A 26,015-nucleotide genomic window follows, 5' to 3' on the forward strand; every position below is an offset into this window, starting at 1 on the left:
AGAAAAATGAGAAATGTTTCCCTTTTTCAAATAACATTGAGCCATGTTGAAGGTTGAAGGGCAAAATGATCTTAAATCATCTCAGGTAAACTACAGATAATTGCTCTTGTCACCGAAACAAACAAAAAGCCAAACTTTCATTATTTTCACCTTAACTTTACCTGAGGCTAACAAGCTACAAAATACAAAAGAAAAGGTAACAAGAAGAAAGAAAGAGTTGAACAAATCACAAAATCTCAACAGTCAAACTAACATTAGACTTATAATCAATTTTCAGTGGCTATTAATGATAATCAAGTAAATGATGAAATCAATCATGATAATGATCGTTATTAGGAGAAAATTTTCATTTCTATTTTTAATTTAAAAACAAACCAAATCAATCAAAAGCAAGTTGTGATCAAATTGAAACAAAATGTTAATGTTTAATCAATTTCAGGACAAAATCATGTTAATAAACACTATCATCATCATGATTGGCCACAAAAATTTTACCTTCAAAAGTTTCATTTCGCTTCTTCTTCTAATTCAAAATTGTTCAATCAAAAAAAAAGGTTGAAAATATTGGCTTACACAGTTGATGATTAAGTTTGATGTTTGATTTTTGATTGAAACACCAATCATCTAAAGGTATTAATCAAAGTATCACCGAATTGTTAATCACTAATCAGGTCAGATTAATGAGAATCTAAATGACAAAAAAGAGTTGAAATTGATTGTTATTGCCATTTTAATGAAAAACAATTTGACATGCAATCAAAGCTGATAATTTTCAGTTTCAACTAAACCTTGTCACCTTCATGATGAATGATCATCTGAATCACAAATGTTCATTCTTGAAATGAACAAAAATTCATCTTAAAAGTCAACTTAAACATTACAGATGTAAACATTGACTGAATGCTGTAAAATTACTGGTAATGACCATTGAAAGATTATTGGCAAAATTTCGATTATTTAATTTTCCAAATGATTAACACTTTTGTTCAATGATTAAAATAATCACGAATCAATTGTTAGCTTTTAATTAAAGTTACCTCATAGTTACAATTGACATAATAATGAGTTTAGTAAGAAGCTAATCAATGATGACATTTCAAGTGATTTCAAGTTGAAAGCATTTGATTAACTAATTTAGTTTAAATTGATTAATTGAGTTGACCTTTTTTTCCGAATCGATTTACATTAATTTGAAAGAAAGAATGTTCAATTTTCAATGAAAAATGTCAACAATCACGTTTAGTTGACAATAAATTGTCACAATCAATCAACAATCAAAGAAGGTGAAAAGTAAATGTTGAAATATTGTAAAAGAATGAAAATAGAAAAATGATTGAATGAATTCCTAGGAATGAATGAAGCATAAATATGATGATCGTCATTCACTGATCATTGATCAATTCAGAGGCTAACTTTTGGGTGATTTTACACCAAATCCAAGTCGAGTCATTCTGGAAACATTAGTTGACTAAAGCTAAAAACAAATTGAAGCGCAAACAAAAATGAAAAACGCTTTGCTCTGCAGTAAAAAAGTAAATGGCAAAAATACCTTTTTGGGTGAAAAAAACTCTCAAAAAGAAGGTAAAAAGAAGGAAAAAAGTGAAACTATCAAATCATCTGAATGAACATTGGAATTGAATAAGCATCATCAACATACAGATCGTCTAAATTGTCTCATTTTTGTTTTGTTTTATCCCATTTTTACACTCATTTTTTTCCCATTCATTTTCACAGCATTTTTCCCATTTGATTGAATGAACAATAGTCTTGCAATGACTTGCCAAAAGCGGCAACTCAATCCTGATTACAGAAAAAAATCAATTCTGATTAAGATTTACTTTTACATATTGGGTTACAATTCATTGATTGTGTCAAAGGCAAGTCAATAATCATTTTAGCCAAACATTGTAAATGAATAAACAACGGAAATGCAACATTCAGAGTAAATGATAAACTCTCATTAACGGGTGGTCTTGAGATGGTTTATACGCAAATTTGTTCTCAGAGTTTCCTTCCAATGATGAATTGTCTTTGATAAACACAATTATCATTTGGATAACCTTGTTCATCACCTTATCATGGAATCAAAGTGGGAGGTAAAAATGGTTGAAAATCTGTAAACAAGTGTCAACAGAGGAACCAGGAAAAAATTGGAAACATGTTTGGTCGGGAAAAGGGCAAAAATGTTTATAAAAGTAAAGCTTATTTTTCATATTTAATATCATCAACAGTGAAGCTTATTATCAACAATATCAGCGAGTGATGAACAGGAAAAAGGATCAAGAGTTTGCTTCTGTTTTACAAACATTTTGCAAACGTTTGCCTGTTGATCCAATGTTGAGATGATGATCAAGATGATCTTGGATGTGCGTTAAGACCACATAACAAGAAGAGCGAACCTTTTAAGTTGAGAATAATTCAAGTTAATCAAGTGACCAAATTTGTTTCATTTGTTTTCTTTTCCCGTTTACGTTGAAATGTCACGGATCTTGATGTAACCCTGAGGCTTGAAACAAATTAGATGATGATCATGATGAAGAAAGAGAGAGAGAGAGAGAGAAAGTGTCTCTTCATCTAATATTAAGAAAAATGAAAATGATGAAAACATTATCTAACACCAAAATCTTGATAATCTCACGAACATTTTAATTCCTGTTCAAAAGATTGTCTTTGCCATAGTTGCTACCTTGGCTAACATTGAAGGCTGTTCATCATCATCAACCATCTTCGCCATTCTCATCATGCAAAGGTTCAGAGGTTAATTGACAATAAATGCCGTAACGGCATAGACTAAACTTGAAGATGAAGATGATAGCAACAGGATGAGTTGCCTTCAATTATACTGTTTCATCCATTAATCAATGAAGCTCATCATGAGGCGTGACTATGAAAAAAGCGCAGATTTAACAATCAGATTAATCGCACTTTGTGTTTACCTTGATCGCGAGAAGACAGTAAAAGATATCAAGAAAAAAAAGGTAAGAAAAGAAAGGAAAATCTAGAAGAAATGAAATGTTTCTTTAAAACAAAGAAGAGAAGAGATTCTCTTCGGTAACAAATGGTTTAAAATAGGTAATAATGGAAACTCAGGAACGACACTTTGCATGACCAAGAATCACGGTCAGTGAGTAAAGTCAATAATGTTTGCCTGAAGGGAGAAGAGGATGAATGTAAAGATGGTTGATCAGGTAAACGGAATGGGAAAATAAAGAAATGGCGAGAAGAGGAAAGAAAATAAAATAAAATTCACTCAAAAATCGTGGTTAATTGTGACAATGAGTAGTTATTCATAATAAAAGGTTTAACACGAATGCATCTGAATCACGCATCAATATCAATGATCTTCATTGACTTGTTTTAATTATCCTCATCACTACCATTAAAAACTACAATTAAACATCAACCTTACATAAAAGCTTAATGAAGAAGCCAGTAATTGATTGAGATTTTACTTTGAACCTTCAAACTTCATTTTCAAATGTTTCATTTTTTGGTTAATTTTTTGGGTTCAATTGATTGACAAAACCCGCATAATTGTCATTTATCACAATGAAAAGGGTTTAGCTCAAGGTGTCATGATTGTTACCACCATGAACAACAATTACCGTTAATATGAAACCAGTGAAACTGTTAAATTGTATAACCGTTCATCTTTCCGATTAATTTAAATTATACCTTTCCAAGTTACCTGAAGCTTTATCAACAAATATCTAATTATCTTCATGTTGCTCCTTTGTTCATCATCAGTTGAACCAATTAAATGTTCATTTAAATTGATAAAACTCTTCAATTTCACCTTCCATTTGGCACTCATTTACAATACATTTATCAATCAATTGTTGATAATTAATCAGTCAACTCCCAACAATCAAGAAATGGGTGATAATCTGGTCAACTCACTATTTAGGCCAATGATAAACTTGATCAGTAAAGCCAATAGTTGAATCAATGTTGAGAGGTGAACCTTTTGCGTTCATTTGTAATTACAAGTTGAATTTGCTGGTGAAATTGATATATAAATATATTGAAAACAGTCTTTGAACCAATTTTTTTCTGTTTTTTTTTGTTTTCTGTTGTGTGTTCAATTCAATTTTGAGGGTAAAAATTGAAACCTTGAAATGTTGTCTACTGTAAGTAGTAATAATCAGGTGAAAATGAAGGGATCAAAATGATTTAAATTGATCAACAAATGGATGGAAAATGTTTCCATTAAGATTCTTTAATGAAGGTGCAGTCAGAAGGGAAGGATTGATCAACTAATAAATAACATTTATCATTATTGTTAACTGTGAGGCTCAAATCATAATCAATAATGGGCTAAACCTGTTTCCATCTGATTCGCTTTTCGTTTTACCTTTACTTTTCGGTTCCGTTCAGGATAATAATAATATCAATAGCATTTTGGGTGTCACTTGATATCGGATTATAAATGAAATTGAGGTTGATATATTGAATGGTAAAGAATCAGTTTTTGATAGGAAAACATTCAACTATTCATTGATTGACTGTCTTTTAATCACTATCATCAGACTGATTAAGAAAACAGTTCATTGGAAAACGAAAGAAACGCTAAAATCAAGATTCAATCCAACAATGACATTAACAATCAAGGATTTAATATTTAAATTAGATGAATGGTAAATAGTGAATCAAGAAAAGGTAATTAGCAATCTGAAACATTTAAAGCATAAACTGAATGGAAATGTTTTCATTGAAAAGACCACATTTTAGCACAATTATGATATTTATCTTGATAATTGGTGTTTTAATCACTGATTGAGATGATAATGGTTAAGGATAGTTAAGAATCCTGAGATAAATTGAATAAATTGAGGAAAAAATTGAATTGATTTGTCAATGGAAATTGAAATTGTCAATTGAAAAGGTTGACTTGAAGAGATTTTCATTGAACAATCACAGAATCATGTTTCTAGACTGGTTAATGATGATGATAATGATGATAATCAAGTTGATCATCAAGTTGATCATCACATTTAGCCGAACCTTAATATGAGAAAATGTTTAATGAAAAATTTCTTCTCCTAGTCTTATTGGGTTATTGGAAGAGGTTGAAGCCAAACCCATGGATACTCTGAGATTACAGGTAAATGGTTGGACAATTATTTTCATTTATGATTATCATTAAATTGTTCATGAATTCAGTTCATAGGAATTGTTCAATGAATCAAAGGGACTAAATTACCGGGTGGGTTATGGGTTGGATTATGCCTTGAAGGTTGAACAAAAAGGTTCACAATAATGATGCTAATGATATGAGTCTGTGTGTTGCTTTATATTAATATTTACAATAAAAATGATATCTTTTCAACTGATCAACATGTTGTTCAGTTAATACTGACGGTTTTACCTTGCAATTAACAATTTACAAGCAACAGAAAATAAATTAAACATCATTTTTCTTCTTCTTCTTTAATGTTGATGTTTCGCGTTCATCAGCTTTGGCTTGTGTTTACCTTTCCTCTCTACCTTTACTGGTATTTTTCATTGATAAACATTCATAAACATTTATTCTTGACCCTGTTAAGAGTCTTGTAAAAAGCAGAATTAATCTATTTAATCACTGGTTATGCTTAATTGTCCATTAATGGTGGAGAAACATGTTGATTAATCAATTGTTTTGTCATATATTTAACGTCTGTTTTTGTGTGGGTTAACTTTAGGTCTAAATTTTTTACATAATTTACCTTCACCTTTTTTTTATTGCTTGTACAGTTTGTAAATTTACTTAATCACCTTTTGATATAAATTGTTGCTTTAAAGTGATGATTAATTTAATGGTTTACATTTTATTTTTAATTATTTTTTAGCATTTTAAGGGTCAACTTGAATATGGCGCTATTTCAACTCGTTGCTGTTGTCTTATTTCCCTCCTTTTTGCATGTCACATGATTTTTACAGACGCTTTTTGTCAATTCATCTCGTCTGTTCAACTTTGGCTAATTTTTTCTAATTCAGTTTAATATTGTAACTTTTTAAATTAATTTCACGTTGTCAATCATAATCTTGTTTGTAATTGTGTTCGGGTTGATACTGGTCAATTGATTTTTGTATTGTATTTTTGTGTTGTTTCATCTTTGTGTTATCTTTTGGTCGTCTCCTTTTGTTACTTTTAATGTGTTTTGGCTGTATAAAGAATCTACTTTTGAACTTCATTCTTCTGGATAGATTCAATTGTTTAACCATATTCTGAGGAATTGGGTGAAGTTTCATTGGACATTGGCTTTACAAGGAATCTGGAATTAAATTTTCTGTAGCTGCTAAATTGTTTCTTGTGGAGGTGATTTTTTTCATAGCTCCTGTTAATGATAAGTTAAAAATGAACTCTAAGAATTAACAATAGATCATTTCTCTTTTTTTTGCTGTTGCTACTTGTGTTCTCTGATGATTAGGGTTAATTTTTTATCAATTTAAAGTGATAAAAAGAAAGTTAATCTCAACAATGATTATAAGAAGATGATGATGATGATGTGTTTTATCTTGGAAAAAAATGTTTCTCTTGACCAATCTTTATCATTTGTCAAATGAATGAAAGTGAAAAGGCCATCAATCTCTGTTATAAATCTACAAATAATTGATGCTATTGAATGCCAAAAGTGAAAGCAGTAAAAAAGAAGAGGATAAAATGATGATGAAGAGAAGTTGAAATAAAGTTTAGAGAGAGAGAGAGATGAGGAAGATGAGAGAGAAAACTTTAAAACAATTTTTTCTCCTCATCTTTAAGATATTGTTGTGATACTATTAAAAGCGGATAAAATGGCAAAGTAATCCAAGAAGTAGAGAACCTTGATGATGAATGAATAAAACAAAAATCAATAATGATTGGTTTGAGAGAAGCAAGAGGGTCATTTAAGGGTCAGAGATTGTATTAGTGTGTATTACCGGTTTCATTTTGTAGACATAGTTTATTATTGCAGGTAAGCAACAAAAAAAAGTTAAATGTTGAACACGCAATATGCTAACAAGTTAACAAACAAGCAGCTAAAAGAGGAGCACTTTGCATTGAGAGGCAGGTTAAAAGACAGAGACAATTTCAATTGCAATCAGCTATTATTTTTGCAGAATGTCTGTAAAAGTATTTTCATCTTGCTGTTGTACAACGAATTAAAAAGGTAGCAATGGCCTTTTGGATTGGAAAATGCTTCTTTTTTTAAAAATAAAAAGCAAGGTAAGTAAATGTCGCCATCATTATGCAATAAAATTGGTGTTTTATTATTTTCTCACAGGAATTTGGCAAAAAATAAAGAGAAACTTTGATGACCCAAGAAGAGTGAACATAAAAATGTAATGTGCAGGTAACTTGTATTCGGAAGGAGCAACAAGAAGCCGAGGATTGAAAATGAAACAGTTGAAATGGTTAATGGTAATTCTTAACCAATTAGGATCCAATAAATTGGTGATTCGGATACGGATTGTTTAAATGAGAAAAGCAAAGAAACCAAAAGTGAACTACAACAACTCAATGTGAAGTGGAGATGACAATGAATTACAGGAGCAGTTTAAAAGGATGAAAATGATTCTGATATTGAAGCTGATGGCGATGCTATTGATGATGATGGTGATGGGGAGGTAAACCAAATGTAAAGTCTCAGTTGGAATAAGGGATTAGCTTATTGAGCCTTGACTTATTCCGTATGGAATCAGAGTTAGCAACATTTTTATACATTATTATATTCACATTGGCATTTAACTAGCCTTACACTCTGTACCACCCGAGGTTCACTGTCGGTTTATGACTTGAGTATGTACATGGCCTCAGATAGCTAAGTTGATCTTTATCACCAAGGGAAGTTTGACCTTTTCTTATTTCTCTTCTTCTTCTTTTTCTCATCTTTACATTTTTTTCTCAACATTTGTTTTACTTTTTCATATTCTTGTTTCTTCTTGCTTTTTCTAGCCTCAATCTACAAACAAAAAGTATTGGGCACATGAATTGGTCTGCATAATATTATGTAAGCAACTGTATATTTTTTTGTTCAACTTGATGCTTTTAATGTGTATAAACAACACACTGTGACTTGGACCACCCAATTGAGTGTCTTTAAGATGATGCTGATTGGTTTCATCAAAATAACCGAAATGTCCATCAATTTATTCAACGCAACCATCATTTCCTCTGTTATCAAATTCATTCTAACCATTGAATTTCTTTTTTCTTTCTTCTTTTTCTTTCAGATTTTCTTGTTTTCTCCCTTTTACCACTCAAACAAATACATTAACTCTTTGGTCCACAATTAGTCTCAATTATCAAGTATTGTTTCAACATTGATTGATTAAAAGGAGAGAAGCAAAAGCTGGCAAAAAGGAAAGCAACCTAAACAAGTGCAAACGGGTTAATAAATTACAGTGATAATGTGCATTTATTATAAATTTAATCACAAACAGCCATTTAGTTAACGACTAGGTAATTAACTGTATCAGTGATTAAATGAGATTCTGATGTGATTAACAGATTAGTTAACTTATTAACATCTTGTCATGAGATTTAATCCTTTAGCTTTGGTATAAAGCAACACTTTGGTAACAGGAAAAATGAGCTTGTGAGCTTAAATTGAAGTTGATTCAGTTTCACCTTTCATAACAACTATTCAAATTGATGATTCTCATTATCAATAAATTGTAATTGTTGTTACAATCAAATGGACTTACAATGTCAAACAATACATATGCAAGTCATTAATATCAATAGTGAAAAGTATGTACCAAAGACAACACGAGATTAGGTGAGGTTGAATTGTAACAGTTAATCTAAATTTATCCATGACAACATTAAGGAACAATTGATTACTAGGAAATGATTACTTCCACCCTAGAACCAAGCTAATTAATGTTATCTGCTATTAATTAAGGAAAACTCTGAATATACAAATTCTGGTGATAATCATGAGAATCTGGAATCTTTTGCCTTTTTTTTCGTACAGATTTTTAAAGATGATTAAGCTTGCGATGAAGATGATGATTATGTACAAAAAGTCAGTGGATAGACTCAAAATAAACTGTTGATTGAAAATAATTTGAGTTGTCAGCAGTTTAAGCTTGAATGTTGCCTATCAATTAAAATGAATTTTGTTGAAAAACAAATAAAGTCTAACAGTAATTTTTTTTCTTGTTTTCACAGACATAATATCAACATTGGATAAGATTAACTGTAAATGAGATTCATGGCAAAAGCTTGGCTCAAGTCCATTAAAGTCCCCATGATGAGCATGAAATGGTCTCACAATTGAACCCACAAATGGATTGAAACCCAGTCACATGGTGAAGTGTTTTCATTAGTAACATAACCAGGATCGTCATGATAATCATCATCATCTTTATCCTTTCAAAAAGTTGATTGTTTATCCATAATTTGTGAGCTTTTTTTCATCTTCTCTACTTTGCTTGGGGTTAAAATAAACATGAAACATTTTCATGTTTATAATGAACTTACCTCTAGCTTATAAGCTCGACTATAATCCTCATAAGACCAACCAAAAGCCGAGAGTATTCTGATAACATCTTTAGGTGATAAACTGCTGAACATCTTATCTAAAAGTATCTTCAATCGAACCGGTAACGCAGTTGTACCAAACAAGACCAACGAGGTAACATCAAATGCTGTGTTGATGGCAATATCTTCACTTGTAACATCATCTCCAACATTTACTGAGCCAAGTTTATCCAAAGCTATTTGAGAAACATTAAGGAAGAAGAAGAAGAAGGAAAAAGCAAAAGTCAAATTAGTTGGAGAAAAAATAAATTACATTGGACCTGTTAATATAAAGAAGCAAGACTCAATTGAAATGGAAGCAAGTTGATTAACAAATTGATCAATATGTGTGTTACCCCAACAGTGAAACCAGTGTTGATAAACAAATTGAAATTGGCAGTATTGAGGTCAGGTTAAGGTTACAAAGGTTATTGTTAATTGTAATTGTTTCCTAGTCTATTTTGCCACTTTAAAACTTATCGGTTAGCAGTCTTTGAAATTTGATCAACAAAGATCATTTTATTATTATTACACTTTATTTTCCCTGGATAATTGGATTGAACAGTGAGAAGAGGATGAAATGCCGAGCAAGAGAAGAAGTAGGAAAGAAGATGAAAAAAAACGAAAAGAAAAGTTCAAAGTTTGAAAAAAAAAACTGAGAATCAATTTAGGATTAGTGTAACCAGCAAATGCAATTACATGTTTGCAAAGGTTTACAGTGTAAAGTGATAATCCACATAAAAAAGCTACTGTCTTTAAGTTGATATTTGATGGACTTTGAATGAACAGCAATTTACTTATGCAATGGACACACTCATCTATTAACTAATGACCCAGGTCAACAAGGTGAATGTGTAAATGTCAAGGATGAACGCAAGACAAAAAGAGGAACAAGAGAAAGGCCAAAACCTTTACTTTCAATGGTAACTAACATGATAATAACAAGGCAATAATAACAGAGAGAGAAAGGTTGAAAAAGAAGAAGAAAAAAGTTGAATTGTAATTTGTGAAGCTAAATAAAGTTTCACGGAAGATTGATTAAATTGAATAGTTTGAGAAGGAAGAAGATGCCAATTGAATGAACAAAATACATAAAAGATGATGATGTGGATGAAATGCTAAGGATTACATTTAACACCCACCGATGAGGATGAAGTGGGCCCTGAATGGGCCACAATAATTTGGGTTACAATTGACAAGTAACATTGTAATAGTAGACAGTCAATTAGAAAACCACAAAAAAAATATTCTCTTGAAACATTTTTCTTCCTTTTTTTTCATCTTCTTTCTCTTGATTAGTAATTTTAGTTCACATTTTCAAGCTGACGATATTTTTGCTGGCTATGATTGAGTAGCAACATTGATTAGTAAATTACTATTGTAAAGTCAATGTAATACAATTACGTTGAATTATATGAAATTGAAGGTAATTTACTTTAATTGATCATTAAAGGAAGACAATCACTTTGAACGTATTTTCATCTTTAATATCATCTTTAATGTCATCTTTACTCTTTACACTTTAGGTTGCTGTTATCTGTTCATCCTCCGCATTCAATTAAATATAATCAGTTGAACAGCATATGCAAAGGTCATTAGATGTTTTAACTGAATTGTTACCAAATTGTTATTTAAAAATAATGGCTTTTATGGACCAAAATGATTCAAATGATGACAAATAGGATTGGGAATGAAAGGGTATTACATTGTGATGATGGTAATGATGATGATAAGTAGGAGGCAATATGAAGCATATTGTGTTGAATACAATAAATAATACAAGATAAATTGTCTTTCCTTTAAATGTTTGTAAAAGGCTGTAAAAAGCAGATTAACATATCAATTGATTGTCACTTATTCTGATTGTAATCTTCATCTTTTACCACATTTCTCATCCCATGTTTTCCTTCATTTTCATCGTCATCTTCATCTTCATCAACATCATTTAACCGCAAGGAAAAGTATGATTACAGGAAAAGAGGAATCAACTTATTTACTCAACTAATTTACCATTTTGATTTTAAATTGTTGTTCCAATTGATGGTTAACAAGCTTGTTGATTTAGCAAAACATTGTTAAATCGCTAAATTGTCAATCAATAGCCGCAAGGTAACCAATGTCACCATTGATCTAGTTGATTAAGTTGATTTAATCCAGTTAACAAAAGGTAAACAGAAAGCAATGTTTTGAAAAAAATGATTGTTTTTTAAAATCAAAGTTGAAGGCAAACAAATTGACAATCAAATTGGAAAACATTGATTTGAAAATTTACTTCAACTTGAAATTGATTTTATTTACAATGTGTGTGTGTTGACTGTTGAACTGTTTGCTTAATTGTCTACAATTTAACCAATATTGTTTCCAAATTGAACAAAAAAACAACTTTCCCACAATCATTGAATTAACAATCATAATTGACCTAAAATGTATACAATCTTTAAGTTAATTATTCTCACGGCATTCATCATTATCATTGGTAATTATAATTGTTACCAAGCTAATTTAATTCCAATGATCACGATTGATCGTGAATGGACAGTAACATTAACAGGTTATGAATAAGGTTAACCAATAACCGGGTATTGAATATTTAATGAGAAATTTTGTCACCAAAGGAATTGAATTTTTAAAAGTCAACCTTGACCATCAAATGGACATTTTAATTGAACACTTGAAGGGAACAAGATTGATGTTAATATAAAAACAAAAGTTGAACTTGATCAAGTGAAGGTAAAAAAGTGGACAACAGTGAAGCTGTCAATCAATGAACATTTTGTAATCTTGAAAAGTGCTTCGTTGTGAATATTTTAACAAACAAAATTGGAATCACAAACGTCAACAATTTGTTGATTGTCAGTGAAGGATGGTTTGCTATTATCAACAGGTAACGTCAAATATGGAAAAATGTAGTCAGAAGAAGAAATTATTTTGACTTTTTTTTCTTCTCTTCTCTTCTCTTCTCTTAGTGTTGATCAAAAAATGATGACGAGAAGTTAATTTGGTTTCGTTTGGTAACTCTGCTTGAAAAAGGTAAGGACGAGTGTCAAATGGATGAGGAATGCAATTATTAAACTGACAAGTAAGTTAAGAGATGATGATAATGATGATGATGAAGATGATGATGAAAATGAATATGACTGAGTATAGACTAAAGGCACTCCTGTGAGTGACCAAGATTGATAGAGATAAGGTAAAGCGACTGAGCCTCTCCTTGATCTCCCTTTTTGCTGTTCAATATTCACTCTCTCTCATCTCACTCCTTCCAATCATGGTGACTCCCTGAACACGAAAATTTCCGACCCTTATTTAGCCGTAAGCAAGTTGAGTTAAGACCAAATAATGGACCGATTAATACATTTTGGGCTTGACACAGTTTCGTCTTGATCATCATCTAATAACAATTTTTGTTGTTGCTCATTAATTTCAGTTCAACTTTTCATTTCAAACTTTCACCTCTTTTGTTTCAACTTTCATTATTGTTTTCAATCGAACCAAATTAACATGTTTTGGTCAACCAATTGGTTAATCCATTTGCGTTATTAGATAACAAATTTGTGATACAAATCGATTAATCAATGTCGATGTAATTGTTAGGTTTGGTTTGAAGGTAAATCTGCTATTAAATTGTACCAATTTTACCCACTTGAATCGCTTCACAAAAAAAGTGATTCATTTTAATGTCAAAAGACTTGAAAATGTTGATTTGACAAAACAAAAGTTAAATGTTCAACTCTCCTTGAACGGGTTATAACGTGACTTTATGAGTATTAAATCCCTGGACCTAAATTATATGTTAGGTTTGAAGAGGAAAGGTCAATAATGGAAACGATTTTTACGAAACTCATTTCTTAAGGTTCGGGACAATAAGGTCCCAAGTCAAGTTTCTAGTCGAGAAGCAAAAAGCCTTAAAAAATGGAATGATTTCCCATCACGAGAAGAGAAGATGAAGACAAAACTGAAAGGCCGCAAAAACCTTACCTTAAATTGAAGGTCCGTAACTAAGAGTTTGAACAGTAATTATGGCTTTTGGTGAAGAGTCTAATCCAAGAATGGAGAAAGTCCTTTACCTTAAGGGTCAGTGTGACTAGTAAAGGCCATCAGCATCACCATCTTAATAATAATGATTATCATCATAAACAACAAATAACAACAAGAGCAACAACAACCAAACATGATCCGTCTCACTCAAGACTCTAGACCAGTCTATCTTCCTTTACCTTTACCTTCATCATCATCATCATCATCTTGTCTTGTCTTTTCTCTTTTTTTTAACTTAACTTTTTAATGTCACAGGTTAAAAGGTTAAAGAAGCGAAAGGTGAATCCCGCTGTGAGCAACAATGTCGACCAGTGAGGGGTTCATGTCCAGTCTATTGTTATTCAATGAACTCTATCGTGTTCATCTTTGACTCTCTCCTATTAGACCTTTTACTCTATCTATCTTACTGTCTACCGCATGACCACTGGCTATTGTCCACCTTTAACCAATGCTTCATACGATGATCCAGTAAATAATATACCCTTAAAACCCATGTTACTCCGCCTCTTACAGTTTATAACCATTGTTCTGACGATGTTACTTTTTTTAGTCAATTCTTTTTTTTCTTTCTCTTTCACTTTCTACCTGAGTTTCACCCTTCATGCTCATCAATTTCACCAACCCCACTCGATCCTCCCACTTTCTTTTCCGGTCAATTTTCGTTGTTGATCATCATTCACTTTTTTTCCTTTTACTTTTTACTTTATTGTCTTCGCCACTCATCTTTCTCTAGACAATACAAAATGCTTTTTGTCTCATCTCGTCTTAAAGACTCCACTTAAATGTCCACTTTTTGTGTCCACTTTGACTCTGGACTTTTGCTAGTCACTGATGCAGTCGAAAGGTTGAGACTTTTCAACTTTCAAATGACTTTTCACAAGATGAATGACTTTTTTTTTGCTAGATGAGCTTTCCTTCCCTTCATGACTCTTTACCTTATAATGATGATAAAAAATGGTTTCATTTCAATGGTTGATTAACTTGCTAATAGTTAATCGATTAACTCAAACTAGTTAATTAAATGTTTGCTTTCATTTAAACAACTTACAAATAAAAATAATTATCATCCACCGTTACAACAGCCTAAGGGCGCTTTTGGTCACGGGCTACCAATCATCAACATCATGTTCAACTGTGAGTTTCACCTTAAAACATTTGATTCACAAATTTCAATGAAAAATTGATTGAAAATCGAAACAAAATATTTAAATTTTTCTTCTTTTGTTTTTCTTTCTTCATTCACTGATTCAAATTGCTTTAATTATCACTTTATATTAATTTGCAGATTCGATTGGAAATGAAGAAACAAAAATTATCGGTTAATTTGATCAGCAAATGTTCAGTTGAACAATCAACATTAAAATAGTTTCACGATTAAACAAATCATAACAAGTTGCCTTTCAGTTGAATCGTGATTACATGGAAATGAAAGGTAAATTCAGCTTCTACCTGAAGAAGAAAATGTAAAATGAAGAACAAAAAAACGCCCAAAGAGAAAAGTTTTTAATGAGTAAGAAGCTGAACACCATGATGATGATGATGAACAGAAGCAAAACTATTTTCTTGACAACAGATCACAGATGACCAGTAACACCTTCAGTGGAAAGGGTTAAAAAAGGATTTACTAGGATTTTAGGGAAAAGTAATTCTTATGGATGAATTAATATTTTCATTTAACCATTAAAATGGTTAAAAGTTGAGTGATTTAGCAAATCAGTTTCACCATTAACAACATTATCATGTAAACTAACATGTTGTGACATGACTTTTCATCCTCATCTTTATCATCAACTGTAATCACTCTGCAAAGCAACCAAAGATAAAGATGTAGATGAAGAAAACTATTTTTTTTTGCCTTCTTCTCTTCCCATTCTTATAAGGGAAAGATGATGGAGACGTGATGAGGAATTACATTTGCACTGAGATGATGAACAAAAGTAAATCATCAATCATCTTGTTGAGACTTTGCGTTAATTACCAGCAACAAGATGCGTCACCACAAAACTCAATAAAAATGCTTCACTTGATCATCATTGGCATTTCTGTTTAACCTTTGGTACTTTTGATGGCTTTTGCGTTTTCATCTTTTCCCTTTTACTTTTTGCTTTTTTGTTTTTCTTGGGTTTCACTGTTTGTTAAAACAATTTAAATTGTTATTTAGCTTGTCCTTGATTAACCGTAAATCACTGACTGTACTTTGATTCAACAATTAGTGAACCTAAAAAATCAAAAAACTGGTTAACTGTTAATGGAAAACCTAGAAATTGTAAAATTGCTTTTCCCTTTATTTGTATCCAATTGTATAACATTTTTTTTGTGTGTTAATCTTTTTCTTGGTAAATTGAGGTTTAAATTGTAAAACTTAATTGTTGAACATTTTTCACCTTTGAGATGAGAATCTGGTAAATGGTGAAAATTTTTCATTCATTTTGATGGATGTTTACTTCAAGTTTGTTCAATATCATTGGATAACATTTGAACAAAAGTTGAATGAAAAAAATGTCGATGATTAGGAAAAGAAGTGAAAAATGAGAGGAAAATGAATCTCACTTTTCATCATCTTGTTGCTCATCTCACCATGTTATAACCTTTCATTGGTGTTATTTATTTTGCTGCTCGTTAACAGACTCAATGTTGACCAGCAAGAAGGCTGAACATGATGAACATGAAGATGATGAAGAAACAAAATGATGAGCTTAAAGATGATTTCTGGTCTTCTTTTAATGCTTACTGGACTGTGAATGGAAACAAGATAAAAGTGGAAATTAGACGAAATCACTTAAGACGTTTCTATCAATTTCATCACACTGACCATCATGATTATCATCCTCCTCCTCCTCTTTATCATCCTCTCACCTAAACCTGTGAACCCTAAAATTAAAGTTAAAAACATTTCCTTTTCTTTCCCTTTTTCCTGTTCATCTTGAAAATGTAATTTATCAATCATATTTGACCAGCAAAAATAGCGTCTCATCAAGTACTCCAACCTTCAAGTCATCAACATCTTTCAAAGCTTTTGTTACATTTGTTCAATGAACATCAGATGACCAATGTGGTCAATCAAGAAGAGCAAAAGTGAAAGAGAGAAAATAAAAAGAAATGGAAAAATGGTGAAAATTTTAAAACAGCAAGACATGAATTATTGACGCTTCTTCATCATCATCTAATCGTCTTATAATTTCAGTCTTGAAGTCATTTTTCATCATCATCATCATCATCAAAAAAGTAAACTCAAATATTTTCTCTTCTAAATTGTGAGCAAATTAATAACAATAATGAACTTTATCTTGAATTGTTGTTTGATCAGGTTGGACTTTTGGGAAAAGATGAATTACAATTGTAAACATGGGAAGAAATGGAAAAGTTAACCCAAACTTGCCTCAAGTGAAATCAAGTTCCGTTTTCAATTGCATGATCATAATGAACATGGAATCCTTGACCAAATTAACTTTTCTTTTCTGGTTAAATTAACTGCAACCTTGACATTTGATTAATTACAATTGTTGACAAAAATGTTTAATCTGAATAAATGTTAATCAATTACCTGATCTCATCATGAACACTGGTTGAACCACTTTAAACCTTGAATTTTCAATCATTACCTTCATTATTGTATAACCTTGTCCAGAACTTTTTGTTTTCTGTTGAACAATTTCAATTCTTACCTTTTGTGAACATTTTTGTGGTCAAAGCCATTGAAAGGTAAACACACAATATCAAAGTAAATAGACAAAATAATATAAATATTAATATTTTATACTTTCTTCTTCTTCTTCTTCTTCTTCATCTTCTTGTTCAGGTAAACTGGCCGAGCGTGAGAGCATTCAATGTTCAATAATAATAATCTCAGCATGTCTTGTGATATCAAATTAACAGGTCCAAGGGTATTATAATACCTTTTGTTGATGGACATTTTTACCTTTTCAAATACTAACCTTGTCAAATGCAACATTTAGACTGAATAAAAGTCACTTGAAAAATCTCTTCTTACCTTAACTTTTAACTTTACCTTTTTCTCTCTCTCTCTCTTGCCTTATCTTTACTCTGGCTTTATCCTCTTCTCTTCAGGTGCCATTTACCTGTTTCGTTAGCAAATCAATGCAAACCATTTATTTGAGTATCTTAATCGTAGAGTAAACAATCATCTTTTTTGTGTGTGTCTTCAACTTGCACAAGTTGACTTGTTCAGTTAAACGCCAATGAATTTGAAGGAAGTAAGAAAAGGCTTTCATTGTGAAAACGTTTCATTGGTAAACAGAATCTCGCCTTTTCTCCTTCTCTTCGCCATCTTTATCTTCATTTCCATCACCATTTTCATCTTTCAATTTTAATTTGTATCTTTATTAACATGTAATTAAGTTAAATTTTAACCAACAATTGCTTTTGACATCGCTTCAGTTTAAAGTGTGCTTTATATTGACTCTGCTAACGATAAAAGACTTGGAGTGATGTTTCGCTGCAATTGATTGCAATTTTTCAGTTGCTAGAAAAGTCAAACAATTTTTTCAACATTCAAACGCTCAAGAGTAAAATGACACTTTTTAAGCTCAACTCAAGTCAAAATTGATTTCGAGTTTCGACCAAATTCATGATCACTTTGGGTTACAAGTGCATTTACCTGCTAATCTCATTCACAAAACAATAATTTTAGCAATTTTCAGTTGATAAAAACTCGAACTAAGAGTTTCGAGTAACTTTGAAAATTGCGAAAAATTGAGATTTTTGGTTGAAAGTCGAGTGAATTTCGAAAACTACAAAACCAAAAATCTGGTTTTTTATTGAATTCAACTGTTTTTCTTGCGATTACAAGAAAACTGAGAAAACTGAATTACAAGATGAGATCGGCAATTGATTTCAACTTTTAGTTTCCATTCACTTTTTTCTCACAAATTTCTGGTTTTCTGATCGTTTTATATCTAATAGCAAGTATCCTGATTCATGAGTCAATGTTGTCCTGAAGTGAACTGAGTGCTAATCGACAAAAATGGGCTTTCCAGTTGAAAAAGTTTTCTGTTTCCCAATAAATCAAGTCTATTTGTTTTGGCCTTTTTTGCACCAAAAAAAGAAGAGAGAAAATGATTGAAAAAGAGAAAAGCTGAGAAAACGAAATGACGATGATGATTATGATGATTATTAAAGGAATGATGATATTATCTGAAAATCGTGAGTAGGTTGTAACGTAAAGACGGCTTTTCTTGTTCAACATATAATATCAACGACAAGGTTTTAGTGACACCCGATAAGAGTGAAAAGATAATTGGAATGAGAGAAAGAGGAAGATGATGATAAGAAGTTACAATTGAAAAAGCAATTGAGATAATGGAAAGTCAATGGAAAGTTGAACAAAAATGTCTTTAACATTTTTCTGTTCATCGCTCAAGATATTGAATGAAAAAGAAGAGAAATGTTTCAAGAAGAAGATAAAAGATGAGCAAAAAGATGAAAAGAAAAGGTAAACCAAGAATAAAAGGTAAAAATTCTGATAGCCTTGGGCTTATAATTTACTTGGAAAACCTTTCATCATCTTTCATCATCTTTTGTCATCTTTGCACATTCATTACAATATCATATAAAAGTGTGTCCATGAAAATGAATTTGTCGTCCAAGAAGAAGATGGAAAAGAGAAGAAGAAGAAATTTTTTTTTCTTCTCTTCAACTTCTCCGCCTCAAGTCACTTTGATAATGGATGAACACTGAAAGATGTTGAACACGTTAGTTGTAATTATGTTTCTTACTGTTCGTGTGTTGAGGTGAGAGAAGCTCAAAATTTGCGTCTTTACCGTCTTCAGATGAGCAATGATGAGCAAATGTTTGATGAGGAAAGAAGATGAGAGAAGTGACTTTAAAATTTAAATTACACTCTTTTATTGCCTTTGGAATTAATTGTGGATTACCTTGGAATCTTTAATATCTAATCACGATGTTGTTAATTTTACCTGTAAAACAATTGTCAGGCAAAGTTTGTAATTTACTCTCTTCTTCTTCTCTTCTTATCCTGCATCTGCATCGTCGTTCACCATCATCAGCACCTTGAGACGCATCGTGAGACAAAAAATGCTCATCTTCATCACTACCTTTCCTCTCATCATTCAACTTCCTTTGCCTGTAAATTGCAATGGAAAGTCAATTGTTTATTGGAACTCAAAATTTACCTTTTTTTCTCGTTCTCATCCATTTCAATATAAAACATTTATTAAACAAAAGTGATTATTTTGACAGATTAATGGTTATTATTTATGCTATAAAATTATTATTATCAATTGTTGTTAACTTTTTTGCGAGTCAACCTTTTTTAGTTGTTCAACATTCATTGAAAGGGTGATCAATGTAATTACATATGCATTTGAAATTAATTTACTGTGATAATCAAGTCAACCTTTTTCATGTAAATTTATAATTATGTAATCTATTCTACCAGTCAAACTTGCTATGGTGATCAGTTTAATGATGCCAAATTAATCAACTTGATTATGTTAATTAAAGATATTGAAACGGAAAACATTTGAAACTAAAAATTTAAGTGCAAATCAAAGGTTTCATTGTCCAGCTTCGGCTTTTAAACCTTGAAAACTGTAGAGACTTCAAGTTATAGAGATCAATAGACTTGAAATGAAACGATAAAAATCATTGGATAATGAAACGACTTGAAGACAATCAATGTCAGATTGAAGTTGAACTGAAAATGATAAATTCAGATTCGAATGAATAAAATCTTTGAAAATTTTAAACAGAAAATCGCATGTTTGGAGATTCGAGTCTGAAACACTTCATTGAACGGAACTCAATTTCGATCACCTTTTACTTGATTAAAACTAATGATGTCTTTTGATCTTGATTTGTGTTTGAAGATTTTTGTTTCAAATGAATTTTTGTTTTCGCAAGAAATGATGAAAATGAAAGAAATGACATTTTTTGCTGAACTTAATTGAATTTTGTTCTTGATTCAATAAGAGAATTTCATGTTTTAGAAGAAAATATTTTTAATAATTTACTTGAGATCATTATCATTATTATCAGAAGTGAATTCATTATTTTCACATCAATTCAAGTTGACCATTTAAATGTAAAAATGATTTCAATGATTACGTTGACGATAGACAGATAATGATGACAGTCACCGGGCGATGAGAGTGATGATGATATTTTCACATAAAAGAGATGAAATTGGGAGTGAAAGATGATAAAGATAAGTGACCAAGAAGAAGAAGAATATTGAAAATAATGAAACGTTTTTTTCTCTCTTCTTCTCATTCCATTGAAAGAATCTCATAATGATGATTAGTAAGGAATGAAAATAAATATTATTGTTGCATTTTGATTCAAAGAGGAGGAGAGTAAAGATGAAAGTGAAAAAAGTAACATTAAGTCAACAATTATGGCGTTGACCTTCTGATCAAAAAGTCACTTAATTGTGACCATAAGAAGAAGAAGGAGAGAAATGACCACAAAAAGAGACAAACAATTGGTAAAAGATAGTTTTGTATAAAGGTAAACGAGTCAACATTGAAGATGGTCAAACATTTAAACAATCAACAATCGTGACCATAACTTTGGAATTGTCTTGTTCATCTCTTGAGTTAACATCTTTGACCATCTTATTATTATCTAAATACTTGTGACTTATCATTATCATTACTTTTTATTATTATTATCATTTTACCTTTTTTTTATTTCATTTGATGTGAGAGTAAACAAAAAGGTTTCACTTTGAATGGTTAAAGAGGGTAAACAGAGGCTAAATTTAATGACCACTTCAACTGGACAATACCATTTTGACCAGAGTAAAGAGACTGGAAAACAAATGGTCAAAGACAAACTTGAACCTTTTTCAACTTCAACTGTTAACTGTTTGACAGGTTATGAGATGATTATCGTTATTATCTCAATGTAAATGATAAATCAAATGAATGATAAAGATTGACTTTGGTCACCATTTGGTCAACTTTCCATCAGAACAAAACATTTTGAAAACATTTTACCAAAAATTCAATTTCTTTGCCAATTTTATGCACAAATTTTGACTCAACAATTTCGTGATTTTCTTTTTGCTAGTATTTCATGTTAATCATGAGTTCTGTTCTGATTCGGAGGGATGGAAATACCATTTGGTCAACTTCGGAAAAGCAAATTTTTTTTTAAAAATTTTGGAAAAATTGAATTTCTTTTCCAATTTGATGCAGAAATTTTGACTCGGGAATTTTTTGATTTGCTTTTTCTGTCATTGATGTTATGGATTCTGTTTTGCCACCATTTGGTCAGCTTTTGAACAGAAAAAATTTTCAACGAAATTTTGAGGAAAAAATGAATTTCTTTTTGAACTTGATTGAGAAATTTTGACTTTAAAATTTAGTGATTTTATTTTTGCTTGCTTCTGTCTTGATAATCATGGATTCTGTTCTTACTCTGTTTCTGATTCAGAGTGATAATGATGATGCTCTGATGAATGAAACGCCCACAAAATGACACAAAATTTTCTTTGTATTTGATCCTATAAAAGACAAAAGTGACTGCCTCTTGATGATCATCATTCTTATCATCATTGGCATCATCATTCTGTTGATGAGATTCAGTCAACATGAGTCTCTATAAGAGTGAAGAGAGAGTCACTGAGTGAGAAGAGGATGTCTCCAAGCTAAAAAGCATGTCGTACTATTTCATCCAATCAATGATTAAAATTGTTCGAATCAGAGTTGGAATGAGTGTTCACTGTCATGCGATACTCATGAGAGCGCAAGTCAAGAGTTTTCCATGAAGGATAATCAAGTAAAGGAAGCTGGAAACAGGAAGCAAAAAAAGAGATGAAAATGATGATGAAACGAAAGAGTAACGAAGGGAAAAACAAGTGAAAGTGAAAAGATGGGAGGAAGATTGAAGTTTCATCTTCTTCTTCTCATCATTTCCATCACCCTGTTTCCATCATGTACTTTCTTCTTCTCTCATCATCATTCCCAACATCACTTGAAATGTATCTGTTCAAAGTTGCTTTTTGTAACCAAAAAAAGAAAATATTCAAACCAAAAAATTGAGTAAAATTCAACTTCTTTTCACCATTCTCTTTACCATGATAATGATAACAATAATTTACAAAATTCATTCAAATTATTCATTCCACTGATCTATATAATTCACCTTTTTACATGCATTTTCATTTAAATATAAAAAGATAACAATGAAAATGGAAAGAAAACAAAACAAAAAAATGTTCATTTTCCTTTTTCCACCAAATCTGAAGCCTTTTCTCAAACCACCAATTCTCAGGTGAAAAGGGTTAACCTGAAATGCTAACAGTTTAAACAAACTTAAATGAAGCAACCTTAATGACAATTAAATATTAAACATTTTTGTTTCTCAACTTTTCCTATTATTTTAATGCATAAATGACAGTAAAGCTAAAAATGAATTAACCTTTAAAGGCAAAAATCCAAATGTGAACAGAAGCACAATTAAATCGTTATTTATCACTTTTGGACTTTTGGCCAGTCGCTATCACGGGAGGATCAAACAATGATGTGAAAATGTTATCACTGGTAAAGGTGTTCAATGTGCATCAATCTGTATCTTGGAGTTACTCAAGGGATTCAAATAGTCTGTTGACCTTCATTATGAGCATTATTGATGTTTCCGTTGAGCCAACATGATGAGCCCAAAAAGGTTGTTATTAAAGATGGCGAGCAATAATTTTACTCCATTTGACAGGGTTGATTAAACAGTCATTGGTGAAGAGGATGAAGGAGATTGAACAAGATTCCCTGATCATTTAAAGGTTATAAATGGACAAATGATAAAAAATGAGTTTCATTTGTTATTCAATGCAAATGTTAAACGATCAAGATTTAACTGTCAATTTAGTGTATTTAATGGGTTAAAGTGAAACTTTGATTCAATCATTAATCCAGCATTTTGATTTTAAATTGAAAAAAAGGGCAAAATTGAAATTGAACCAAAAATAAATGGAAAAGGTAAATCCAAAAAGATTTAACCGTTTCAATGAAAAAAAAACATTTAAAATTGGAAAATTGAATTCTCCTGATAATTTGGATAAACTGAAAGTTAATTAACATTTGACATTGAGGTTGAGGTTCAGAAGCTGGAAACAAGTAGTTATCATTATCTTCATCATGAAGTTGATCATTCTGATGACACCATTTTGTTTCCTTTCAATGGCTTTCATACTTTTAAAGTCATTATAATGTAATGATGATGATCAACTTCAAGAGTAAATATTACAAAGTTATACTTGTCGGCATTTCCATCGACAACCATCATCATTATCATGGAAATGATGAGATTCACTGTGAAAAGTGTGGCCACACAAAAGCTGTCAAAAGGTAAGAGAAGAAGAAAAAAAAGTTCATTGGAAAAGAACTTTTTTTTCTTCTAAAAGAGAAACTTGTTGATTGCTTAGAGCAACAATTCTGGACTTGACTTGTGGACAATTTAAATCCAATTAACCAACTACTTGTCACGATTCTGTCTCTGATTTGTTTCAACCTTTGATTTTTAACCATTTCATGAGAACAAGTTGATTCATTAGAAAACAAAATATTGCGACTTGTAATCATCTTTCGGACTTTCAGACAATCAGAATCTCTTATAGGATGAAATGTAGCTTCTGAATAATTCAGAAATGTATAGTTTCACATGATGACCATGGAAGAGGAGAAGAGAAGAAAAGTTGAAAAGGAAAAGCTCGAAGGTTAATGATAATGTTGCCATCGATTGTAAATGTCTTAAGACTGCTGTTGCAAATTGAGAAATTAAGAAATGATCATTTCTCTGAACCAGGGAGAAACAGAACTGTAACTCATAACCCTTCTTTATCTTGTCAATTTTAAAGTAACAAAATGAGAAGATAAATTCACCAGATTCTGGCTCTTCTTTGCATAATCATAATCTTGCAATCAGCAGTTACAGGGAGTAATTTTGGGTGAATAAAAAAAGGTTTGTTTGTTGAAAAAAGGAGAAGAAGAAGCAAAAGAATCCAGAAGCAAATTTAAATTTATTGATAATGTTGAAGACTCAGATTATCATCATGTTACCTTTTTTCTTGCACTTTGGTTAAAAATTAACATAACCAGAATTGAATTAGAAAATGGAGTTTTCTGTTGGAGAAAAGATTGAAATTAAAAAACATTTGTAACAATGTGTTTTAGGCTAACATTAAACTGCTACAATTAAGGATTAACAAATGATCTTAAACATTAAACTGTCAGCTTTAATAAGTTCAACTGTTATTAACAAATTATGTTTCAATGATTAAGTTTAGTTTAAAATTCACAAAATGTTTCATCGTTTTTGGGTTTCCATTTCTTTTCCTCATTTGGCTCAGTAACATTGATATTAATGGGTTTCAGCTTGAATCAAATGTCAAATGGATGAATCAAGGTAATTGGCTAAGAGTGGGAAAAGGGTTTCAAATTTGCTACGATTACTGAATTTAAATATTTCCAGATAAAGTTTTCCATAATTTTTTTACACCAAATGAACCAGAAAAGTCAAATCAAATTAATGTTGAAAAGATGCTAAAATTCATGACATTATTAGTGTTAAGTTAATCATTAAAAGTGAGAAATTAATTTCAATAATTTCAACAGAAAATATTTCAATATTAAAATGCTTGAAACTTCAATAATTGAACTTGCAAATTGAGTGAAAAAGAAATTCATTTTTTGTTCACTTTTTTTCCCTTTCAAATATTGATTGTTCAACTTTACCATTCAATTGTAATTCAACCTTTATTACTGTTTAACTGTGCGTTATTCAACTGAATTTAATTCATTTTTTCATCTCATTAGTTGATTCCTTTTTTGTGGCAACTTTTTTCACTCGCAACTTTACTAGACTTTAAGTTAAATTGCCTTAATTTTCAGCTTTACAATTGGAAAGTGAAATGAGTAAAAAAAGGTTTGAAACAAAAAAAAGGTTAATCAGGTTTTTTTAGTTTAGGTGTTTGCTGATGCTTACAGTTTCGTGATTAACCAAATTGGTTGATATTAGAGGACAATTTAATTTTGTTGATTTATAGACAAAATTAAGCAAATTGTCTTACAGGGAATTGAATTGGAAACTAAATAAATTGTAATCCATTTCAGTTGCAAGCCAATGTTGATTAACTTTACAATTGATTAGCTTGGTGAACAAAATTAACCAAATACAATCAAAGAACAGAATTAAGCTTCAGAATCAAACTTCAGAATTAACTTCAGAATTAACTATAGAATTAAACTTTCCATTCGATATCAGAATCGAGAAGAGAATCAACAGAATTAAGATTAAAATAAAGATCAGAGTTTACAAGAAAAGGTTCAACATTGGAATTAAGATTTTCTGGTTCTTTGTAAGATTTGGGTTTTGTTTTTCATTGTTTTTTTGGGTGAATTTTCGAAGTCAATTTCTCCATTTTTTGCAATTCTGTGTTATCATGAATTGATTTTATCATGTCTTCAATGGTTCAATGATGAAGCTCTTTTTGTTTCAACTCTCATCGTCC

At 30.9% G+C, this 26,015-nt stretch overlaps 1 protein-coding gene and 3 long non-coding RNA genes across 5 annotated transcripts in view; 3 read left to right on the plus strand and 1 right to left on the minus strand.

The window, feature by feature from the left end:
• LOC107365815 (uncharacterized) overlaps positions 1-26,015 on the minus strand; it is a 58,077-nt gene that overhangs the window by 7,822 nt on the left and 24,240 nt on the right. Inside the window, exon 3 of the mRNA XM_015933384.3 lies at positions 9,449-9,684. Within this exon, the coding sequence (XP_015788870.2) occupies positions 9,449-9,684 (236 nt within the window). The remainder of the gene's footprint in view (positions 1-9,448; positions 9,685-26,015) is intronic.
• On the plus strand, positions 6,011-11,340 carry LOC107365821 (uncharacterized). 2 transcript variants are annotated; one of them, XR_016199686.1, is made up of 5 exons: positions 6,011-7,186; positions 7,245-7,970; positions 8,194-8,422; positions 9,137-10,410; positions 11,014-11,340. It is a non-coding gene; the product is annotated as an uncharacterized LOC107365821 (long non-coding RNA). The 2 variants fall into 2 exon arrangements; XR_001569492.3 differs by lacking the exon at positions 11,014-11,340 and having other exon boundaries at positions 6,037-7,186; positions 9,137-10,962.
• Positions 12,234-13,889, plus strand: LOC149093134 (uncharacterized). The gene is made up of 3 exons (XR_016199688.1): positions 12,234-12,371; positions 12,454-12,566; positions 13,781-13,889. It is a non-coding gene; the product is annotated as an uncharacterized LOC149093134 (long non-coding RNA).
• Positions 16,085-17,078, plus strand: LOC149093135 (uncharacterized). Its single transcript, XR_016199687.1, has 2 exons — positions 16,085-16,750; positions 16,833-17,078. It is a non-coding gene; the product is annotated as an uncharacterized LOC149093135 (long non-coding RNA).

This window comes from Tetranychus urticae, chromosome 3 (assembly GCF_039701765.1).
Source record: "Tetranychus urticae isolate SD_2017Ah chromosome 3, NJAU_TeUrti_SD_1.0, whole genome shotgun sequence".
Classification (NCBI taxonomy): Eukaryota; Metazoa; Arthropoda; class Arachnida; order Trombidiformes; family Tetranychidae; genus Tetranychus; species Tetranychus urticae.